Below are 25,018 nucleotides of genomic sequence, written 5' to 3' on the forward strand. Positions count from 1 at the left end.
GTGAAAACCTTCAGGGCCTTCCTCTAAGGTCAGTTCTTCGTGATCCATTCTGATCACTGTCCCCTTATGTATCTTCATGACATGAAGATGGTGGATAGACATCTAGCACGGACACTGGAGGACCTGTCCGAATTTAACTTTATTGTTAATTACTGTCCAGGTGATCAGAATGCCACAGCTGACTGGTTATCCCACTGCCCCCCCCCCCCCCCCCCCCCTACTGACGGTCTGTTTGCTACTGAACCCAGCACTCCCAAGTTGCCTACTGGACTGTCCTTGTATAAAGAGGTTCGTGGTGGTCCAGATTCTTTCATAGAATCCTTGGAGCTAGTCGTAAACTGCTGGGCGGAAGGGTCAGGTGTTGCCCCCAACTCTCAGCTGAAGAGAGCCAAGCTCCAGGATGCCTTAGTTCAGCAGTTTCTGAAAGATGCCGGTCGACTAGGCTTCAATCTGGACAAGACCAGCAGGAACAGGATCAAGGCAATGCGATTTCCAGGTACAGTCTCAGCTCTGGAATTGCTCTTGGCAGTATCTAAGCTATTGAACCTGGAAATCTGGGTCCATTGGGGTCCCACTTGTCCCGTAGTCTATCGGGATTCATCCGTGACTGAGCCTCAGGGTGTGCATGTTCAGTGTCTGTCTGGAGTGCATTTTAACCCTCTGATCGAGCTCCGCAATTACATCCCACCAACTGACGTGATTCTGGGCCATAAGATGGAGGTAAAATCTAGTGTTCCTGACACTGAGGGCTTGGTCACTGATGATCAGGAAGCACCGGAGGATTGTCCTGTAATCCAGTACATGACAGAAAAGGCACCTCATCAGTTCAGTTGTACCCATGTGTCTCAACACTCGGCAGTAGGTATAGTAATGATGCAGGAGACCTTATTTTGTGCTCTTGTTAATACAAGAGCAGAGGTTTGTCTTGTAAGCGAGTCTGTACCGAGTCAACTTGGCATAGAGTACCAGATACTGTCAGGAGAACAGTTAGAGGGGTTGACTGGTTCCTGCACCAGCATTCTAGGCTACGTTCAGTTAGAGGTGAAGTGTCCTTCCGGGTGGAGCCTACACGTTTAACTATGCAGTGGTAGCTGCCAATTACATTAACTTTTGTTTTGTTCTTGGTAGGAATATACTGGACGCAGCATACCTGACAATGGATTCACCCCGAGAACAGTTGGTGTATGACCATACTACTGTTCTTCAGTTGTCTCCCAAGGTACTCGCAGTCTCCTCCCTGCATACCGAGACCACTGTTATGAAGGTAACTGACCCTGAAACTGATCGCGGAGTGTTCTCCGGAAATTCTCTTCTGTCTTTTAGTCAGGTGTCCAAGATCCAAGGAGATCATCGACAGATTCAATCTGTCACTAAGATGATTCACTCTGGGATTCCTGCATCTCGAGTTCCACGCTCCTATCTACCCTATAGGAGATGTTGGTCGGACCTGGAAGTACACCAGGGTTTGCTAGAGACGCGGAACCCAGACGGCTCAGTAGTCCCAGTAGTCGCCTTCAATGTCCTGATTGACCTAGTTGCCGAGACACGCATCCAGAATGCTTACTGGGGGATCGGAAAAATGATTGCAATGCTCCGTTGACTCGTCTGGCATAGATCTTTGATTAATGTAATCAGAGATATGTGCCGGACGTGTTGGGAATGTCAGACTTGTAAGGTCTCAAGGGAGGTAGTTGCCCCGCCCACCTTGAAAATAGTGACCGCTTCTCCCTTTGAATTGGTTGCTATGGACCTTGTGAGTATCCCAACAACCAGTACTGGTTTTATTGGATGTCTGATGGTAGTCGACCATTATTCCAAGTGGGTGACGGCAGTACCCATAAGGAATAAGAAGAGCAGTACAATATGCCAAGCGCTTAAAGACTGAGTTTTTCCTGTTATTCCTCATGTTCCAGTCCAGATATTGACTGATAATGGCCCTGAGTTTATTTCCCAGGAATTTACCGAGTTGTTGGAGCAGTACAATGTCGTTCATGTGAAAACAACCCCGTATAAACCCTCTAGTAACGGTGCCGTGGAACAGGTGAATCATACCATTGGTGAGTTACTGAGGGTAATTTCTGGGGAATCTCGGAAATGGGACCAGCACTTATCCCGAGCAGTTCTCAGCTACAACCATTCTCACCACACTGAGATTGGCTGTACTCCAGTTGAGAACATACTAGAGGGTGATCACGATGTTGATAGTATCCCGTTGCTGTCAGCTGAAACGAAAGACCCATGGGCTGAAGGACATCCTCGGTACAAACCGTTTAAAGAGGGTTCTCTGGTGCTTAAGAAGGTGCACCTGTTGGGACACCCTCTGACGAACAAACTCATCCCTAAGTTTGAGGGGGTATTCCGTGTTACTAAGGTACACGAGAATAAGGTCACTTATGAGCTGCAGAGACTGCCTGATGGTGAACTGGTAAGAGCTCACCATATCCAGTTAAGGGCCTGGTTTGAGCCTCCAGTTTATCTTAGGAGGCATTTTCTCTGGTATCCGAAGGGTCCTGATCCTGTAACAGAGACTCGGATTAGTCCAGAACTCGTAGATGACAGTCCTGCTTCTTCTGAAGCCTCAGAGTTCTGGTTCTAGTAGTGATGGCGACTCCTATGGGGTGGCTGCAGTAGTGGTGTCCTACCTTTTGTCTCTTGATTGTAACAAGTCCCGAAGACAGAGGAAAAGACACCATCCTACTAGAGTTATTACTCAGCCTAAGCCCATTCTTAAGCCAGCTAGGACTTACGAGAGAAAAAAAGCACTAAATGCTTGGTTATATCCTCCAGAAAATTGTGATAAGACTCCAGTATTAAAGCCTGAATCGTTTCGAGATCGTTTGGTCCTCCAACTGTGGGAGAACAGCCCCACTGAAATGTGTGAAACCCCAATTTTGTCTCCCGAATCAGTGGTTCACTGTCCTCTGCCTGAATTTCCAACGCCACAGTTCTTAGCTTCTTCTTTCTGAGAGGAAGGTGTTGTTCATCCTCCAGGTAGTTGGGAATTCTGGGAAGTTTCTAGTATTCCGTTATTGGATCTGCTTTCGGTTGGTTCCAAGAATTCCAGTTCAGATTGGTCAACACCTGCTACTTTAGAAAGCCGTTTCTGAATCGGCAGTGTCTATTCATCCTGATTATGACTTTCTCGGCTTTGTGTCATCCGATTGTGACAACCGACTGTCGCCTGAAGATCCCACCTCTAGTGGATATTTTTGGGCTCAAACCATGTCTTGATGGAAGCTTCCTATAGACAGCTTTCTAAGGGATATTTGGCTACAGTGATACTCCCAGAAAATTGACCATAGGTCTCCAGAATTCTAACCCTGGCACGAGTATCCTTAAAATTTTTCTTAAGGATATCGCATAATATCAGGGGACGTATATCTTGTTACGAAACATGGCAATCTTCCCTCGAATAGCGTTTTCGCTTCAAGGGGGAAGAGTAGCGAAAGTGAAGGGGAGCTGTTATCAATGTTATCCTTCCTCCCCTACTACTACAGGGCTCCAAAATGGCGCTCCTTCCTATTTTGGTAGCGATTTCGCAGGCTGTTCTCCCTGTTCATCTAGTGTTCTAGATCGTTTCTTTTGAGGATTTATCATGCATTTTCCAGCATCTTCTGGCATTGGAACTTGAAGTCACACCGCCTTCCATTCCTCCAAGGAAGAGGAGAGAGATCCCGGGGTCTGTCAAGAGACTACTGAAATCCGACAGGATCTCAAGACGCCAACAAAAAAAGAGTACTGGGCACTCTCCAGTTTGCAGCAGTAACAGACCCAGTGCTAAGAGCACAGATGAAAGGCGAGTCAGGAGTCCGGAGAAAATACGCATCAAACGCTCTTAGAGATCTACAAAGACCGGTACCAACCTTACTACGATCACTTCTCAAGCTGTGGTCGAAGGTCAAGAGCCGAACGAGGACCGTGCCCTTGCAACCACCTCCCCCACAAGTGACCATCCACACGGATGCCTCGACGGAAGGATGGGGAGGTCACTCCCATCAAAGGAAAGCCCAAGGGACTTGGTCATCCCTGTTCAAGACCTTTCACATCAATATTCTGGAGGCCATGGCAGTCCTCTTGACACTGAAGAAGCTATCCCCTCACAGATCAGCCCACATCAGCTTGGTCTTGGACAGCGAAGTGATAGTGAGATGTCTGAATCGACAAGGCTCGAGATCGCCCAACATCAACCATCAGCAGTTCACCTACAAGGGTTCCGCAAAGTGACAGCGGACGCTCTATCCAGGCTAAAGCCAATAGTCAGAATGGTCCCTAGACGCAGACATTCTCCTTCATCTTGGAACAAATCCCAGAACTGCAGATCGACCTCTTCGCGACGAGCGACAACAAGAAACCACCTCGATATGTAGTCCCATACGAGGACCCCCTGGCAGAGGCGACGGACGCCATGTCCCTCGATTGGAACAAGTGGACCCGGATTTACCTGTTCCCTCCAACCAATCTCCTGCTGAAGGTCCTCAACAAGCTGAGATCCTTCAAGGGAACTGCAGCTCTAGTGGCCCTCAAGTGGCCCAAGAGCAATTAGTTCCCTCTGGTGATGGAACTGAAGCGAACCCAGCTCTATCTCAACTGGTTCAGAAGTCGACTGTCTTCGCTTCATCACAGAGAACCCAAAACCTTCATCTCATGATTTTCTCGCCTTAGCGGTAAAGAAAAGATTTGGTATCTCAAAAGGCAGTATAGACTTCTTAGAAGAATACAAGTCAAAGTCAACCAGAAGACAATTTGAATCGTCTTGGAAAAAGTGGGTTGCTTTCGTTAAAGCAAAAAGGCCGAAAGAAATCTCGATGACCCCACCCGAAACTACTTTATCTGCTGTTATTCCTGCTTAAATGCAACAAGGAAATGGCAGCCGTTGGTAGTACGGATAGGAGGTTCACTGGGTACCTAAATAACGGCTGCCCTTTCGTTCGCCACTCTTCCCCCTCAAAGAGTTAAATCGATTCGGGGTGAAGATTGCTATGTGTCTTATCTAAAAAATACATCCCCTGATTTTATGCGACATCCTTAAAGTTATATTATGGATGAATCGCGCCAGGAGTTAGAATTCTGGAAACCTTAGCCTTATTTCTTTGGGAGTATCACTGTAGCAAATATCCTTTAGAAAGGCTACTTAAAGGAACCTTCCATCAGGATGACATGGCTATCTTACCTAAAAACCCGTCATATGCTTCTAGAGGCAAAAAGATGCCGAGATCAAAGGCAGGTTTGTATATACTGTACTGTAAACCTGTTACACATTTGAAGTTTATCCCCAAAACAAACTGCATATCCTTGGACTGTGCTTAACATTAATCCATCCACTTTTACCCGAACACAACGGCCTGTTTGTACCTTACCCATTTATTCTAGAAAGAGAAAAATTATTAAAACATCAAAACTTAGAGGCAGCAAGAGTACAATACATATGTACTGCTTGCAGCCAAAGTTGAAAGTGAGTGTCTACCGACTGACATGGGGGAGGGACTTCCCAACCACCTGTCAATAGTTATAACTATCTCATTAAAATTTCAACTGCTGTTCAAGCTTTAATAAAGTCATACTCCTATTAAAGGATTATGGTTTGTATTCATATCGGAAAAATAAATTATATACTGTATTGAAATCAAGTGATATCATTACCGTACTTACAGTTGTGATAGTGGCCTTTTTGAATGCAAGCTGATTATGCATAAGTTTGATGCCAGATGCCCATCCTGAAGCAGCCGATGCCTTGTCTGTGTCAATATCATCATAAAGGGACATTGTAAAATGGGAATCTGGAAGGTAACACAAAAAAATATAGTGCAACTATACCAAAATGTTTCCAACTTTCTTAAAGATTATATGATCCTATACAATTTTTATTCTGAATTCTACTTGGGAATTGGACTATGAGTGAGGAATTTCAATGAATAAAAAATTTGGTACTTGTCAGTAGATATTGAAAATTTCAATGGTAATTAGTATTTTTTCTAACCATACAAACCTGAGTCTTTCTTTTACATAGGACTTATATCAGCAAAGCTGGAGTATTCAGCAGTTAAGCTTTTATCATAAAGTGTAAACAGGTAGCCAGTAGTTACCAGCTGGGAGTGGGGAAGCCCTGCACCCTGCTCGCTCACCAAGCACTCACTTTGATTGTGGTAGGGACTTTTAAGGGGTAGATGATGGTGGGAAAGTTTGAGAAAAGTACTCAGATTTGCATGACAAGGATATATCACAAATTTGGAGGTAATTAGTATTTTCCCCATCAATACAAACCTGTAGTTCTTTACAATAGAAGAAATCAGCAAAAGCTGGTATACAGATTTGAAACTTTTAATGCAGTGTAAAAAATGGTCAGGTTATTAACCAGTGGTAGCAGGGACAAGCACAGCTATCCAACTCACTTGTTCTTCTGAGGGTTAGCTAATGGTGGATAAAATGACAAAACTGGAATAATTTGTACTTTTCCCAACTATAAAAACCTGGTACTATTTATGTAGGAGTATTATTTCAGCAATAGCTGAAACTAGCCGTTAAAGCTTTTGTAAGGTGTAACGACGAACCACCCAGCTCAAACCAGCACTAGTTACTTCGCAATTGTGGCAGGACTTCCCAGGGGAAGGTAATGGCGGGACCAGTATGTGTAAAGAGCTTCAGGTTTGTACAGTTAGGAAAAATACAAATTATTCCAAATTTGACATTTGTTCCGGCACTAAGCTCTTTACGTAGGAGACTCACTCTATGGTGGGTGGAAGTCCTAAAACCAACTGACTAGTGACTGTCCCAGGGTGACATTCTGTGCTACTTACAAGCTGTTTAGAAGGCACCCTGACACCTTGTTATCCTTATAGGATGACTGCCTGGGCTATTGGTGCTGGGTGTAAAATTTAGCAATGCAATTTGCCCAGGAAAGTGTAAAATTGGAGCTAAGCTTCTCACTTAACTTAGTCATTGCCTGACCTCACATTGGGAGAATGGGGACAATAAATACAAGTTGGCTCTTCTATTCTCTTCAAAGAGGTCTGTGCCCAATTTAACTTTGCCTCTCCACTTGTTCCAGTTACTTACTGAAGCTTCGAAGGTGTTGGGGTTTATGTTAGCTTCCTTGAAGGATTTCTTGAGTTGGTCTTTAAATCTAAGCATAGGCAGCCTTTATTGCGATCGCCTGTATTTAACTCACTGAAGAGTATTTGCTTTGGTAGTCTTGTGTCTTCCATGCACATCACATAGCCAGACCATCTTAGGCGGTGTTTCATGATCATGGCCTCGATGCTGGTGACGTTGGCTCTTTCAAGGACTGCTGTATTGGACACAGTCATTCAATTTATTTTCATTATTGTTCTCAGTTTTTTCTGGTGGAATTGTTTCAGTTTTTGAAGTCCCTACTATAAAGGGTCCAAGTCTCACATGCATATAACAGGATAGATGCTATAATGATGTTATATACCATCACCTTTGTATAGGTGGTTAGGTCTTTGTTCATGAACACCCTTGTGGACAGTCTTCCAAATGCAGTGTGGCCAGCTTGTAACCTGTTTTCAATCTCTTTGAAGGAGGTGCTCTGGGTGGAAAGGATGCTTCCCAGGTATGGGAAGTGTTCGATGCATTCAATGGTGGTTCCATCCATGGTAATATTAGTTACTGGTGGATTTTCCCCTGGTATTGGCTGGGCCAATATCTTAGTTTTGGCCTTGTTAACTGTTAGGCCAAAACACGTGTAGGCAGCATGGAAATTATATACCGATTCCCGAGTTGTTCTTGGGTGTGAACTGCGGCAGCATTGTCATTTGCATACTGTAGTTCTGTCACATTGATGTGTTTATGTTGCACTGGGATTTGACTCAGGCCAGTTTGAAAATTCCTCCATCTAATCTGTACTTTTATCTCAACACCTAAGTTGTTGTGGGGTACTTCATATAGCATGGCAGCCAAGTATATAGAGAAAAGGGTCAGAGCCAACACACATCCTTGTTTTAGTCGACATGTGATTGGGAAGGGGGCCGACAGGTTGCTTTGGTGGTTTACTTCAGCTGTTATCCCATCATGCAGGACTCTAATCATGTCAACAAAAGGATCAGGGATTCCGAAGCGATTGAAGACAAACCACATGGCTGTTCTTGGTATGCTGTAGTATACTTTTTTGAGGTTGTACAAAATTAGAAATATGGGTTTTTGCTGCTCATTTTTTTTTATTTTTCCTGTAGTTGGCGAGCAAAGAAAATCATGTCTATGGTTCCTCTAGATGGATGGAAACCACACTGAGATTCTGGCAGGATTGTTTCTGCTACATTTTGTAATCTATTTAGTAGGATCCTTGCCAAGACCTTCCCTGCAATTGATAGCAAGGATATCCCTCTATAATTGCCACATTCTCTTCCATCATCTTTTTTGAAGATGGTGACAAGGAGTGCGTCTTTCCAATCATTGAGGGTCTGCTTTTTCTCCCACATTTTTAGTATGAGGGTGTGGAGACACGTCTTCAGGACTAAACCACAGTGGGTCAGGAATTCAGAGGGAACGTTGTACGGTTGTACGGTCCCACGGCCTTCCCTTGGTGCATTTGTTTTAAAGCAGCATCAAATTCTTGAAATATGACAAATACGTAGATAATTTGCATTTTTCCTAATGATACAAACCTTTAGCTATTTATTAGGGATATAACTTTTGGCAAAGCTGAAAGGACGAGCCATTAAAATTTAGCGGGGGTTAACTACCCATTCCGCTAGTTAGTGGGTTTAGGAGGGATAGCTTCCTACCACTCCTATTAACACACCTGTGATTTAGCTGAGTTTGTTTGGAGGTAGGACTTCAAGGGGGATAGGGTTGCCAGGTAAGTTTACATAATTAGCAAAAGGTTTGTATCCTTAGGAAAAAAATACAAATTATCTCCAAATATGACAATTTGTACTAAATTGTATTTTTCCTAGCCATACAAACCCGTAATCATTTTATATAGGAATTCGCTTCAGCTCAGCTGAAACAGCCGAAGAGAAAGAAAACCAGAAGTTGTGCCGATTGGTTGGCTGGCGGCATGGGACGGAGCCTAGCTCCACACCCCTCCACCGCCAGCCCACTTTCCTCATTCAAACACTTTAGGCTCATTGTGGAACACGAGAGGGGTGGTAGAGGCGGGCATTTATATTAAATGATTACGGGTTTGTATAGCTAGGAAAAATGCAATTTAGGACAAATCGTCACTTGTTCCGACGCGATATACAAACCTCGTCATCATTCAATATAAGACGACTCACTGCTTGGTGGGAGGTCTGCCTTTGCTGCTTGTGGACAGCTAACTGCCCGGATATAGACCTGGTCTCCAATGAGAGCAAAGGACTAAATCCACCTACCCCTGTCTCTTGACCCGACATGATGATGGTGGGGTCTGAGAGACAGAGACGCCGCGCGATATGTAAGAGCATTGCGCGACCAGAGAGCGTGAACATAAGAGACACTCGACCCTAGAGTCACAGTGACTGGATGAAAGTCCAAAACCAAAAGGCAAAGGGTTTATAAATCCAGTGTCTTCCCTGCCTAGCAGAAGATGGGGGGAGAATACTTTTAAACAAACTCTAGCAATCTTACTTGGGAAGACTTGTCTTGATGTATGGAACTCCAAGGGAGGAGACAGAGAGAAAGGCAGGTCACCTGCAGACTGCTTTCACACTGCCTAACATACCATAAAATCAAGACAAGAGACTTCTCTGTCCCGGAGGCACTGGAAAGGTCAGACAATAGCTTGAGGTGCTACCACAGGGCCAAGAACAAAGGTGTCCAAGGACTTGTGCATAAACTCCTTCAAGTAAAAGGCTGAAAAGGTGGTCTGGCATTTCCCAACGCCAGCCTTCAGCACTTGGCCCACTGCAAGATTTCTCTTGAAAGTGAGTGTGGGGGCAATGCCCCTGATCTCGTGAGTTTTAACCCTCGCTGGTGCTTGGACTCTTGAGGAAGTCTCATACGCCTTGCAGATGGTTTCACGGACCCAGAAAGATATAGTGTTCCTCGACACCTCCCTCTTGGTTCTGCTGGTGCCAACGACATTGTCGACATTCAGGTCTGAGATGCCGAGTTCATTTAAGATAGCGCCAGAGACACCTGATGGGACAGAGAAGCCTCTCACCTGAACCACCACATCCGGTAAGGAAGGAATTGTGAAGTCCTCGAAAATGGGATCGTGGATCGCTGGGTTCTGAGTATTGGCCACAAACTTTGGCACAAAACTCAGGGATATCTCCTTCCAACCCTCTGCGTGAGTGACATTACAAGAGAGGCTGTGTAACTTCCCGACTCTCTCTGCCGATGCTAAGGCTAGCAGAAAAAACAGTCTTAAAGGTCAAGTGCCTATTTGAGGCACGGCTCAAGGGTTCATACAGAGCACGAGTAAGAGACCCGAGAATTAAGGTGACATCCGACTGGGGAACTCTTAAGTTCCCTCCGGGGACACGACTGTTCAAAGCTCTTAACGAACATAGAAATCCCCAGGGGGTTGGAGATATCTATGCCCTTCAGACAGAACACCATTGCAAGGGCAGACCTGTACCCTTTAATGGCAGAAACCAAAAGAAGTTTATATCTGCGAAGAAAGACTAGGAAGTCTGCGATCTGAGTTAGAGAGGCTCCGACTGGAGAGATACCCCTTCCACTACACCAATCACAGAAGACCAACCACTTCCCCTGGTAGACTGAGGAGGAGGATCTTCTAAGGTACCCTGACATCTCTCTCGCAGCCAGCCGCGAAAAGCCTCGCTTTCTGAAGAGATGCTGGATAGTCTCCACGCGTGAAGTCTGAGCAACTGCACCGCCTGGTGGTAACTGTTCGACAAGGGTTGCCAAAGGAGATTGGGCCAGTGTGGTAGCTCTCTCGGTGCCTCGACCAGGAGCGACAACAGATCGGGAAACCACTCCATGTGTGACCATAGTGGAGCAATGAGAGTCATCCCGAGTCCTGGAGTTACTAAGACCTGGTACAGGACAGCGCGAAGCAAGCAAAAAGGGGGGGAAACGTGTAGCAATCCAGTAGATCCCAAGGATGTTGCAGTACTCCATCGAACGCAGCCGTGGGATCTAGTACTGGAGAGCAAAACACGGCAAGCCTGGCGTTGTGCCGTGTTGCAAAACGTCGATGCATGGTTCTCCCCAGAGGTTGAGTACTCGACTCGCGACCCAAGGGTGAAGAGACCATTCTGCCCCTATTACCTAGTTTCTGCGACTTAAGGCGTCTGCCCGAACACTTCTCTTGCCTGGAATGTACCTGGCTGACAAGGTTACGTGTTGACTCTCTGCCCACAGAAACACCTGCTCGTCAACTCCTGCAAGGGACGTGAGAGTGAGCCACCTTGCTTGTTGACGTGCGCGACCACGGACGTGTTGTCGCTCATCAGCACTACCAAGTGTTCTCTCCAACAGGCCTGGAAATGAAAGAGTGCTCTCGAGACTGCCATAATTTCCAGCACGTTGACGTGAAGGCGTTTCTTCTCTTCTGACCACACACCTGACACGACCAAGTCCTCCAGGTGTGCACCCCAACCTTCCGTGGATGCGTCTGTGAACAGACGGAACTAAGGTGGAGGAGGGTTTATGAGAAAACCCTCTCATGAGGTTCTCCTCATTTAGCCACCAAAGGAGATCCTCCCTTACCTCGCGTTCTATGAGGACCGGACGAGAGGGAGGATCGGTGGCTGCCGACCACTGTTCTTTCAGACACTACTGAAGGGAGCAGAGATGGATCCGCCCGAAAGGAACGAGCTTCTCCAGCGAGGAAAGGTGACCTAGAAGAGCTTGCCACTGGAGGGCTGGAATGCTGAATCGATCAGCATTCCCAGATACACCTTCTGCTTGGGAATGAGGTTCGACTTCTCGCAGTTCACCACGATGCCCAGATCGCAACAAACTGCCAGAAGCGAGTCTCGATCCTGAATCAACTGCTCCTGCGAGGGAGCGAGAATCAGCCAGTCGTTGAAGTACAACAGTAGGCGGATGCCCCTCGAGTGGGCCCAAGCTGCTACCGTTGTGAATACTCGTGTGAGCACTTGGGGAGCGGTGCACAGTCCGAAGCGCAGGACTTTGTACTGGTACACCGTGTCCTGGAAGGTGAATCGGAGGTACTTTCTAGACGACCGATGAACTGGTACTTGAAAGTACGCGACCTTCAAGTCTATCGAAAGCCTGATGGCTAACAGCACAGTGCGAGCTGTTAGCATCTTGAACGCGGTTTGCTGAACAAACTTGTTCAATGGCGAAAGGTCAATGATTCTGGTGACTCACCGTGTACGACTTCTAGCGCATCCTTCCCCAACAATTCCTGGACCTCTGCCTCCAATGACAGAGACTTCAGGGATGTTGGAGAGTATGTGTGGAACACTATTGGAGTGGAGGATAAAGGGGCCGATGAAGCAGGAATGGGAGCTTGTACCCTTCGCGAAGGGTCGACACTACCCATTCCTCTGCCCCAAGGTGTTGCCACATAGCCCGATGGCGCGAAAGGCATCCCCCTACCCTAGGCAGCATGGGAAGGGGAAAGCCAATCTCAGCATTTCCCTTTCCCTTGCTTGCCCCTCTTCTTTCCCCGACGTGGAGCTCTGAAGGGAGGCTGAAAGGTCTGTTTGGGGGCAGAATCCTTCTGAACAGGAGCAGGCCTCGGATGCACAGCAGCAGCAGGAGCACGACCAGTGGTACCCTTGCTACTTCCCGTGGGCTTGGCCTGACTTGGCCTGGCTGCGGACGGTTTCGCGGGACCAGGTCCCTTGAAACTCACAGCTTGCGCCTGGTGGATAATGGAGTCCTTCGAGTCGAGGCACCATTTATCCCACGCGGCCCGAACTTTCTCTGGTGGAAAGAGAGAAGTTGTAGCCCTAACATGAGTGTTCCCGAGTGCCAGGGCCTCTCCTGAACCAATCTGTCTCACCAAACGAGCAGCTACTGCCTAGCGTTTTTTGAGGATCTGATTGGCATACTGGGTAATAAGCTGGTCCAAGAGAAAAGCAACAGCTTTCCCACCAGACAAAGCCAGATTCCTGTACTGCTCCATGTGTTCGGAGGTAGCGAGCTTGGTGTCCTGCGCGAACACTGTGGCCGTACCACACCGGTGGTCGAGCCACGAAGACGCCTTGAGAGCAGCTACAGATATGGACTCCATAGTTGAAATCTTAGAGGCCGAGAAGGCCACTCTCTAGGATTTCAAGCTCTCGACCGAGAAGCCTCCAACAAGCGCTCCGACCGCGGGGTCGAGAGGGAGAGGACAAGACACAGAAGACACTGTGACATAGTACCTCTTCTGTCGCTTGAGTGGTTGAGGGAGAAGCTTGTTCGAATCTTGGCTCCTAAGCGAGTCACCAGGCCCTACGATCTGGTCACTCACTCGTTCCAATGCTCGAGCAGCCTGTCTCAACCAGGGTAGTGTGAGGGGCCGTGAATTGCCTTCGGGAGCTCCCCATAAGATCTCCAAGGCTATACACTTACATCAGACACTACCTCAGGAGGAGCCCTGAGGCCATTAATCACACTCATAGGGTTAATGACCTCTAGAAACTGCGACTCCACCTTGGGATCTTCCGTCTCCACGGCCAGTGAAGGCTGTGGAAGTGGCTGATCCCTCGGTCCCGCTACATTCGTAGGTGTAGGGAAAACGACATGCTGCACGGGTGATGACATCCCCCATGAATACCCTTGCTCTGGTCCTAGGACCGAACCAGGCGTGTATTCAGGAGTCAAGGAAGGACCCTGGCAGGCTTCATCCCTGACAGAATGCATTGAGGTTCCCACGAAGCTCCCGAAGGAGCTCAAGCGCAAGCGGGGTCGCTGGGAACTGCAGCGCTCACACCAGGAGGTGTAGACAGGTTAGTCGCGCGAGTGGTGCGCGCTGCCTCACCTGTTACATGGCCAGAAAGCATGGGGGTTGGCTGCATCTCGCGCAGCTGGTATGCGCAAGAGATAGCCTGGTCATGCACGACTGGCCCCCATGCCGCGGGCTGAGCCGCGAGGTGGTTCATGCCAGGCCCGAGTGCGCGACTGTCTGGGCCTGCTCCCTGCACACGCGACACGAGTCATTGAGTCGGTACGCGTGGCTACCCCCGTGGAGGTAGTCGTGCGTACCACGGATTCTTCACAAGACTACAGCCGAGATTTCTTATGCCGAAGCCAAAACTCTCCTTTTCCCGCTCAAGAGCGGTTCAATTCGAGTCTGAGCAGATCAGGGGCCCGAGGACCCCGTCACCATGCTCTGGAAGACGATACCTACGCCCTCGAGCGCGGTCGTCGTGCATGGAGGCCTTGCGAGATTCGCCATGAACAATCCCACTAGTGCAGGGAACATGGGAATCTCGCATATCGCCCTCATTCTCCGGAGGAGAAGAGGTGTCTCGGGGGCGCCATGTCCCTTCGACTGCGACTGGCCTTCCTGGCCCTCTTTGCTTTCCTCTTCTTTCCCTTCCTCTTTTCCCTGGGGGAGAAAAGTCAAGAGTTAGAAGATGAAGATGAAGAGGAGGAGAGAGGAATACCGCCCAGCTTCCTCTTCTTGTGCCCCTTCCGAGGCGCTGGAACGTTGGTCGAGGCAACAGCAGACGACACTGGAAGAGGATGAACAACCTGAGCCATGTCTGTAGGAAGAGCCGTGGTCGGTGAACATGGGGAACCTGAAAAATGATATTTTCATTATAAAATAAATTTTTTAACATACTAACCCAGTAGTTATATACTGTATATAGCTTACGTCCCTGACATCACGGCAGAAATTCCAAAACTCGCGCCAATCGCCGATTGGATAGCCACGTGTACCACCTGCGCGCCCTCCAGCGAAGTACCTGGAACCATTCTATGCTTCCTCAGATCTTCCATGCCCATACTCTCTAGAGGGGAGGAAGGTGGGAATTAAATTATATATAACTACCGGTAAGTACTGTATGTTCAAAAATTTTTCTTATAATGAAAATATCATATTTAAACATATAACTTACCCAGTAGTTATATATATAGCTGATTAACACCTTTGGTGGAGGGTCAGAGACATCCAATATTGTTGGAATTCTACTTGAGTTGATAAAACAAGCTTAAGGGTTCGTACCTGATAAGGAAGCAGACTTCAATGATTCTCTGCCTCATTATGTCCACTTTCCTTGTGAAATCCAGCGATCCTCCCAGGGAGCTGAAGACCTCTAGGAGCTGTCAAATCGGTGTACATGCCTCTATGTGACAGGACCTCCTCCAATACCCAGTTCCGGGCGCTCTCAAGGAACAAATTGACCACCTGACAAAAATCAATGATTGCGGAAGACTGTCGCGATCTCCACAAACAACCATAAAAACAAATAAAAGTTCCAAGAAAAGTAAAGGGTATTAGGATTATGGGAATGTAGCAGTGGATCCTTCCCCCACTACTGCACTCGCTGCTACGAATGGTCCCAGAGTGTAGCAGTCCTCATAAAGAGTCTGGACACGTTTCAAATAGAGTGAAGCGAACACAGATTTACTCCAAAAGGTTGTGTCCATAATGCTCTGCAACGATCTATTCTGCTTGAAGGCCACTGAAGTTGCTACAGCTCTAACTTCATGCGTCTTGACCTTTAAAAACTTTAGGTCTGCCTCACTGCAATGTGCATGAGCCTCTCTTATTAAAAGTCTGATGAAGAATGAAAGGGCATTCTTTGACATCTGTAACGAGGGCTTCTTGATCGAGCACCAAAGAGCTTCCGACTTGCTTCGCAACTCTTTCGTTCTGTCCAGGTAGAACTTCAGGGCTCTTACTGGGCACAGGACTCTCTCCAACTCCTCGCCAACCACATCCAAAAGATTCGGAACTTCAAAAGCCTTGGGCCAAGGTTGAGAAGGGCGTTCATTCTTGGCGAGAAAGCCTAACTGCAATGAGCAGATAGCTTTGTTATTTCGAAAGCCAACGTTTTTACTAAATGCATGGATTTCACACTCTTTTAGCCGTTGCCAGACTAACCAAAAATAGTGTCTTCACCATGAGATCCTTAAAGGAAGTTGAATGCAAGGGCTCAAACCTGTCACTCATAAGGAACTTCAAGACTATATCCAGATTCCAAGCTGGTGAATCCTGGTGCCTTTGCTTTGATGTTTCAAACGATTTGAGAAGTTCCTGCAAGTCTTTATCATTCGAAAGGTCCAAGTTTCTGTGACTGAATATAACAAATTTGGAAATAATTTGTATTTTTCCTAACGTACAAACCTGGAGCAATTTATAGGGTATTACTTTTGGCAACCCTGAAAACCAGCCAAGACAATTTTAGTGAGGGATAATTACCCCATCCGCTAGTTAGCGGGAGGGGGTTGGGGTAGACTAGCTACCCCGCTCACTCACACCTGTCGGTTGAGTAACCACTCTTGCTTTCTGGCAGGACTTCTAGGGGGACAGGGTGGCAGGCCAATTTGTATAAATAGCTCCAGGTTTGTATGTTAGTAAAAATAGAAATTATTTCCAAATTTGTTATTTGTTCCGACACAGATACAAACCTTCGCTATTTATAGGGTGACTTACTCTTAGGAGGTAGGAAGTTCTACCAACTGGCCTTGGTCATAACCCAGGGTTCCTTCTAACTGATTTTGATCTAATTAGTAGGAACCCTACCCTCGCTAAAATCAAAGTAGTTACAAGGTAACTCACTGACAGCGGCCTGCAGAAGCTTGTGTGAGAGAGACTCGTGGCTTGTCTTTACAGTACGTTGGAACTCGAGGATTCTAAGACACATCCAATACCCTCCCTCAAGATGTATTGGTGACGTAACAAAGTATTCATTCATACTCAGGATGCACAAGGGAAATGATTCTTACCTGCAGAGGGGTGAGGTCAGCTATGCTTCGGTCTTGCGGAGCTATTTCCCCAGGGGGGGGAGAAGGAGAAAGAAAGAAGTGAGCCAGACATTCTTTTCGTTCATTCTAGACTAACTCGGGTAACCTCAGCCCTCAACCCTCTGCTACTTGTCCATCAAGGAGCCTGAGGCATTAGATCACTTGTTGTGTGGCCACCACAGGACCAATGGAGAAGGTTTCCATGCTCCTGTTGGTTACGTCTTTCAGGTAGTGGGCTGTGAAGGTCGTCCGACGCTTCCACAGTCCAGCTTGCAATACCTGTGCCACAGAAAAATTCTTCTTGAACACCAGAGATGGTACAATACCTCTGATGTCATGAGCTCTGGGTCGGTTGGACCGTGGAGGATCTGGATATAGAGCGTATTCTATTACTTTCCTTATCCAGGAGGAAATAGTATTCCTTGTGACCCTCCTCTTGACTTTCTCCGTGCTGACAAAAAGTGCTCGTACACGGGGGCGAGCATTTGCTGTTCTTTTTAAGTAACAACTCAGGCTCCTTACTGGACATAGTAACAGTTGGTCTGGATCTTCGGTTACAGAACGAAGACTCTCTTTCCGAAATGGGCCGAACCTGGAGTCCGGCACACCCGGATTTTGAGTCTTGGCTACAAACTCAGGGACGTAGTTGAGGATTACTTCCCCCCATCTCCTAGAGTGGGAGACATCAGCAGATAGACCATGAAGTCAGAGCGAGCAGGAACACCGTCTTCCACGTGAGGTGGCGATCTGAGGCCTGGCGTAGTGGTTCATAGGGGAAGCCCTTCAGACACCTGAGGACCTGAACCACGTTCCTAGGGAAAAGTCTTAGCTCTGCCTGGGGACAAGTAAGCTCATAGCTGCGTATGAGAAAAAGTTCCAATGAGGAGGAAATATAGACTCCTTTTAGTCTAAAGGCGAGACTCAAGGCTGAGCGGTAGCCTTTGACTGCCGAGACCGAGAGGAGCATTTCTTCCCTAAGGTATACAAGAAACTCCGCTATAGTTGGAACAGAGGCATCGAGGGGAGAGATACCCCTTCCACGACACCAACCACAGAAAACTGACCACTTTGCCTGTAGACTGCCTCTGTGGATCTCCTGAGGTGTCCAGCCATTCTTTTCGCAACCAGTTGCAAAAAGCCTCTATGTGTGAGGAGGTGCTGGATAGTCTCCAGGCGTGAAGTCGAAGCGAGGTTACGGCTCTGTTGAAGATGTTAGCATGTGGGTGTTTGAGGAGGTCGTGCTGTGGAGGAAGCTCCCTAGGGATCTCCGTGAAGACAGAAGGTCCAGGAACCATTCTGCGTGATGCCATAGCAGAGCTATGAGGGTCATTTGCAAGTTGTTGCTTGCTCGTACCTGGTTGAGGACTTTTCTCATCAGACAGAACGGGGGAAACGCGTAAGCGTCCAGGTTTATCCACCGTTGTTGAAAAGCATCTTGCCAAAGAGCTTGGGGATCCGGGACTGGGGAGCAGTACAACGGGAGCCTGAAATTCAGATCCACAGTCTGTGCCAACTATCTGAGTCGCTCTGCTCAGCTTGTCTGCTAGCACGTTCCGCTTGCCCGGAATGATGCGAGCTGATAAGAGTCACCGAGTTGTCCTCTGCCCATCTGAGTATCTCTACTGCAAGATGGCACAGCTGCTGCGAAAAGGTACCGCCCTGTTTGCTTAGATAAACTATTACCGTGGTGTTGTCGCTCATCAGCACCACTGAGAGCCCCCCAGGACCTGGTGGAACTCTTTGAGGGCCAGAAAGGTTGCCCTCATCTCTGAGATTTATGTGCTGGTACCTTTCTGATTCGGACCATTGGGCGTAGATATAATGGTGCAGCACATGAGCCCCCCACCCTTTTTTTGATGCATCCGAAAAACGCATCAATTCCGGGGGAGAGATGAGAAGATCGACCCCTTGGCAGAGGTTCGGCTCCGCCAGCCACCTCCTGAGGTCCGACTGTTCCTCTAGCCCTATGCGGACTAGGTGATCCTGGGAATCAGAGTGTTGGTTCCACTGGGATTTTAGTCGCCACTGGAGGGATCTCATTCTGAGGCGATTGTTGGGGACCAGTCGCGTCAGGGAAGAGAGGCGACCAAGAAGGCGAAGCCAATACTGCGCCGGGAGCTCTTCCCGACTGAGGAAGACCTGTGCTATCTCCCTCAGTCTTTGGAACCTTTCGTCTGATGGAAACGCTTTGTGCCTTAGGGTGTCTAATCGCATGCCTAGGTATACCAGTTCTTGAGAGGGGAGCAGTTGAGACCTCTCGAGGTTTACCACGATCCCCAGATCCTGGCAAAAGCTTAGAAGCTCGTCTCTGTGGCGTAGAAGGGCTGCCTCCGAGTCTGCCAGAATCACCCAGGCGTCCAAGTATCTTAGGAGACGGATGCCGACTCTGTGAGCCCAAGATGATACTAGGGCGAATACTCTCGTGAATACCTGGGGTGTTGTGGAAAGACCGAAACACAGCACCCTGAAATGGTAATGCTTCCGATTGAACATGAATCTCAGATACTTCCTGGAAGACGGGTGAATTGGGATCTGGAAGTAAGCGTCCCTCAAATCTAGAGTGCACATGAAGTCTTGGGTTCTTATCGCTTGTCTGACTGTGTCGGCCGTCTCCATCCTGAAAGGTGTCTGTTCGACAAACCTGTTCAGGGCCGAGAGGTCGATGACTGGTCTCCAGCCTCCAGACGCCTTTTTCACAAGAAAGAGTCGACTGTAGAAGCCAGGGGACCCATCGAGGGCCTCCTGGAGAGCGTCCTTCTCCAAAATGGACTAGACTTCTGCCCTGAGGGCAAACTCCTGTGCGGATCCCTTCGCACAGGAGTTCAATGGAATCGGCAATCGAGTCAGTGGAGGGAGAGAGCGTGAACGGGATACGATACCCTGAATGAATCACCTCGACCGTCCAGGGATCGGCCCCGTAGTGAAGCCACCTCTGCCAGCGGCTTTGCAGGCTCCCCCCACAGGTTGGCAAATGGGAAGATTGCCTGTCTTATTGGGACCGGCCTCGGCCAGATTCCTTCTTACCCTTTCCTCCAAGAGAGGACTTTTTGCGGTGAAAGGACTGCTTTGCACCCTTTTTACCCTGCTCTTTTGGGTCTCTAGCCCTTTCCGGCTGCGGGGTTATGCTGCGCTTTCCGCTGTGGCTGAGAGGGATAAGTCTAGCTGTTAAGACCTTTTGGATGAGGGAGTCCTGACTGGACTTCCTCCATCTCTCTGCCACCCGTTCGACATCCTCGGGATGGAACAAAGAATTGCCCTCGAAAGGAGCATTTCTCAGACTCGCTACTTCAGCCTAAGGGAGGTGTTTATAGAGCTTGCCTATGACGGCATCTTTCCTCTTCAGGATAGTGTTGGCCCAAAGTTTCACTACCTGATGGGAGAGGAACTGAATGGCCCGAGTGCCAGACAATAGGAAACTCTCCAAAGACTTCCTGGAGAACTCCCGAGACAGGTCTTTAGACCGCATCAGTTGTCCTAGGGATCCTAGCCAGAAATCGAGCCACGAAGTAGCCTGCATGACGTACTTCGCCACCTTTTCCTGGTTTAGGACTTCAGAGGCCGAAAAGGAGACTGGAAGTCCCATAAGTTTCTCGAAGGGGGTGGCCTTCGAGAGTGCCTCTATAGAGTGGTCGAGAGGCGGCATTGGGAGAGATTCCCCAAGGATCTCGTAGTACCTCCTCTGAAACACATACGGAGGAAGTAGGAGCTTGGAGGACGAGTTGGAGCGGAGAGAAGAGGTGGACCCAGTTGCCTGGGGCACTGCCTTCCGTTTGGCACTCATCAACCCCTTGGACCAGGGCAAAGCTGCACTGGTCCTATGAGGTTTACGAGTGCCATAGAACTGGTCAAGGACCGTTTCTTTCCCATCTAGAGGGGCTGCCGATGGATCTGGAAGTCCATTGATGGAACGGATGCAGGCTAGGACCTGCCAGAAGGCATGTTCCGACTCCTTCCTCTCATCCTCTGTAAGCTTAGGGCTAGCGGCTGCTGGCAGAGCATAGTCCTCGAGATCGCTCTGCCTTTCTACGTCCGAGCTCTCATCCATAGGAGCCCGGTGTGGGTCGAAGTCGTCAACTGTATAGACTGGGGATAGGGAGACTACCGGGGAGGTGCTCGCTTCCGGTTGCCTGGGAGGCAGTGAGGAAGGAAGCCTGGCCAAGGATTTGGGGATGGTGAACAAAATCCTTCGGTTCCCTCCTACGAGGCCGGAGGTCCTCTGTCCCCAAGGGCCTAAAAGACTCCATCTGCTTATGGGTGGAATGTAAATCCATTGTCGTACGGGGTTAATCCCGTCTGGTCGCAGGTCGTGCCTCCTCAGACACTATCTCGACCAGTAAAGAACAAAAGGAGTCTCCATAGGAAGTAACCCTATCATCCTTGGGGGGCAAAGGGCGAATTCTTTTCCTTTTCCCCTTTGACCTGGCCTGTGGCGTCTTGAACTGCAGGGGGCTACCGTGAGGTTCATGCCTAATCTCCTCCACAGGTCTTTTGCGAGGGGATGATCGTCTCCCCTCGCCTGAAGGACCTGCCTATGCCGGAACTTCCGACCTCCTCCTAGGATTGGAGGGAGGAGAGGCCCCTGGGAAGAAAGGAGGCAACAAGGGAATCCTAGGTGTATCACCTAAGGACTGGAAGCGGGAACGACTCCCTTCATGGCTTGGCGCATTACATTGAATAAGGTGCTAAGCCACGGGGAGGTCATGGGTTCCTGAGAAACTAAGGGGAAGGTCCTTGGGAAAGGACTGCTCCCTGGGTTTAGGAACCTGGGCAGGTTTCCCAACCCTCTTGTCTGATGGAGGCTTCCCTACAGGCAAGATCGGCACAGGCCTACCCTTAGGGATAGGGTCTGGGGTCGGTCGCACAGGCGACTGTTGTTACTGTCGAGGCCTAACGGGCTCGAGAGACTGAATGCGAGCGCTAAGATGGTCGTGCGCTCTTGCGCCGAACTGTTGGTAGGTGGAAGGGAGCGCCTTTCCCAATTGCGCACACCTTTTTCGCGCTCCTGGAGCGCATGAGATTGTTCGTGCTCCTGGAGCGCATCAGGTTGTTCGTGCTCCTGGAGCGCATGAGGTTGTTCGTGCTCCTGGAGCGCATCAGGTTGTTCGTGCTCCTGGAGCGCATGAGGTTGTTCGTGCTCCTGGAGTGCATCAGGTTGTTCGTGCTCCTGGAGCGCATGAGGTTGCTCGTGCGCATGGCGTGCAGTGTGTTGGCGAGCAACAGGATGTTCGTGCATATGGCGCACCAAAGGATGAACACGCGTGCCATGATCGACATTTCATTTGCGTGTGGCAAGACGGTCGTGCGCGCCAAGTCGGTCGTGCGCGCGAGAGCTCTCAGGTTGGTGAGAGAACTCACTGCTACGCTCACCCGAAGGTTCGCGATAGCTTGTAGTGTGTGAGCGCGAACGATCAACACAACAAGAGTTAAAAACTCTGTCATAAAAAGAATGACTCTGGTCATGAGAACCCGAAAGTTCAGCGTGGACTGTGTTGCGCGAACCCGAAGGATCAACGCAACGAGAAACCGGAGTTTCTCTGTCACGATACACCAAAGTGTTGGCGCAAATAGAGTTACGAGAGCCCAAGGATTCAGCGTAACTCAGGTTACGAGACCCCGAAGGGTCAGCGTAAAGAGAGATCGAGGTTGCTCTGTCACGAGATCCCAAAGGATCAACGTGACTGACGGTACGAGAACCCAGAGGTTCAACGTTACCGTCGTTACGAGAACCAGAGGGTTCAGCGTAAGAGAAACCCAAAGGTTTCAAGTTGCGAGAGCCCGGGGGTTCAGCGTAAGAGAAACCCAAAGGTTTCAAGTTGCGAGACCCCGAGGGTTCAGCGTAAGATAAACCCAAAGGTTTCAAGTCGCGAGAGCCCGAAGGTTCAGCGCGACGGAGACCCAAAGAACACCTGCTGTCATGAGACCCCGCAGGATCAACGTGACGAGAGCCTGAAGGCTCACGATCACCCCGAGGAGGAGAACGCCCAGGGTGGAGAGGGGTTACCCACCCCTCCACTCAACAAACCTCCGGAGAGGAACGTACAACAGACTACGCCCGATGGGGAGACTGATTAAGGTCAACAGATAAATCCCCCGCAGGGGAGGAAAGTTCGCCCGAAGGAGAACTACGCTTATAACAACGTTCTCTTTCCGCCCCTGGAGGAGAACCTAAAGCGAAAGGAGATTGCCGAAGCACAGAGGCAACCTTCTCTCGCGAACGAGAAATATGTTCGCCCGAAGGGGAAGCTTGCCTTGGAGAGAGCCCTGCCACCGCCCCTGGTGGGTTAGCTAACTCCTCGGCGTTGGAACCAGACCCAAGGTCTGGGAAAGAACAGGCGCTCCCTGGAGGAAGAGAAGGAGCACACTCACTAGGGGAGCCGCCATCTTCATCTATCCCACAGGGTTGACCTGGAGTCACAACCCTGCGCTACTGCTCGACCGTACCCCGGAAGGGCCTGGTCGAGGATTAGCTTCGGGCAGGGATTTAGGCGTGAGGAAGCAGAAGCCCGCGATTTCTTCGATTTCGAGGAAGACCCCGAAAGCGAAGATTCGCGTTTAGACTTCTTCTTCTTCTTACGCACAAACCTCTCCCACTGAGAGGCAGGCCACTCCCTACACTCGGAACAGGTGTTGTCCCGCAAACACCGAGTTCCCCGGCAAGCCGGGTATAAAGGGTGTGGGTCCGTCTCCAGGGACAACATGAAGGTGCCACAACTGCGGCCTTCAATCCCTGGACATGTCCGCATAGCGGGACAATAACCATATACACACCGACACATACAAGAGAAAAAGGAAAAGTAATAGTCAAGGCAGTTTGTTTAACGGGAGAGAGAGACCTGCCGAGCCAAAAGTAAAAGTGGTTACTCAACCGACAGTGAGTGAGCGGGGTAGCTAGTCTACCCCAATCCCCTCCCGCTAACTAGCGAATGGGGTAATTATCCCTCACTAAAATTGTCTTGGCTGGTTTTCAGCGTTGCCGAAAGTAATACCCTATAAATAGCGAAGGTTTGTATCTGTGTCGGAACAAACAGTCGTTAACATACTCCTGTATCCCTTGATGGTAGAGGATGAAAAATTGCGCTTCTTTCGAAGGTATAACAGGAAGTCAGCAATCTGAGCTATAGAGATACTAGATGAGGAAACAGAGTTGACTCTGCACCATTTTCTAAAAATCTCCCACTTGGATTGACAAACCCTGATGGTCGAAGTCCTTCTTGCTCTTGCAATAGCTCTAGCTGCCTCCTTCGAAAAACCTCAAGCTCTTGTGAGTTTTTTGATAGTCTGAAGGCAGTTAGATGAAGAGTTTGGAGACTTTACTGGTACCTTTCAAAGTGGGGTTGTTTGAGTAAATCTACTCTTAATGGAAGGCTTCTTGGAGTGTCCACCATCCATTCCAATACCTCTGTGAACCATTCTCTTGAGTGCGAAAAGGGGGCCACTAGAGTCGTTCTAGTCCCTTCGTGTGATCCAAACTTTTGTAACACTTTGTAAAGGATCTTGAACGGTGGAAAAGCATACACGTCCAGATTGGACCAGTCTAACAGGAAAGCATCTATGTGGACTGCTTCGAGATCTGGTACTGGGGAGCAATAAGTCTCTAGCCTCTTTGTCTTTGAGGTCGCGAATAGGTCTATGCAAGGGCGACGCCAAAGTCGCCACAGATTCTTGTAGACTTCTTGATGGAGTGTCCATTCTGTGGCCAGAATTTGACCTCTCCTGCTGAGGCTGTCTGCCATCACGTTCTTCTCCCCTTGAATGAACCTAGTTACAAGGATTACATTCCTTTCCTTTGCCCAGATGAGAAGATTCCTCGCAGTCTCGTAAAGGGACATCGAGTGGGTTCCGCCTTGCTTGGCAATGTAAGCCAATGCTGTGGTGTTGTCAGCATTGACCTGCACCACTTTGTTCAAAACTGACCCTTCGAAGCTTCTGAGGGCCAATAGGACTGCTAACAGTTCCTTTTGGTTGATGTGGAAGCTCTTCTGAACCTCTGTCCACAACCCCGAAACTTCCAACTTGCCCAGTGTTGCTCCCCACCCCAAGTCCGAGGCATCGAAACAACTCAAGTTCTGGGTTCTTCTGTTCTAAGGGGTGACCTTCTTGAAACCTGTCTGGATTGTTCCACCAATGAAGGCAACTTCTTATGGATTCCGTAATGGGAATGCACATCATCTCTAGAATTTTCTCCTTGTTCCAATGATGATTGAGGTGGAATAGGAGAGGAAGAAGATTCAGC

At 48.8% G+C, this 25,018-nt stretch overlaps 1 protein-coding gene across 7 annotated transcripts in view; it reads right to left on the reverse strand.

Moving 5' to 3' along the window:
• Positions 1-25,018, reverse strand: part of Spf45 (splicing factor 45) — a 207,228-nt gene that overhangs the window by 150,558 nt on the left and 31,652 nt on the right. For all 7 annotated transcript variants that reach the window (XM_068353523.1, XM_068353522.1, XM_068353524.1 and 4 more), the window contains exon 2: positions 5,650-5,777. In XM_068353523.1, the coding sequence (XP_068209624.1) occupies positions 5,650-5,777 (128 nt within the window). The remainder of the gene's footprint in view (positions 1-5,649; positions 5,778-25,018) is intronic.

This window comes from Palaemon carinicauda, chromosome 30 (genome assembly GCF_036898095.1).
Source record: "Palaemon carinicauda isolate YSFRI2023 chromosome 30, ASM3689809v2, whole genome shotgun sequence".
Classification (NCBI taxonomy): domain Eukaryota; kingdom Metazoa; phylum Arthropoda; class Malacostraca; order Decapoda; family Palaemonidae; genus Palaemon; species Palaemon carinicauda.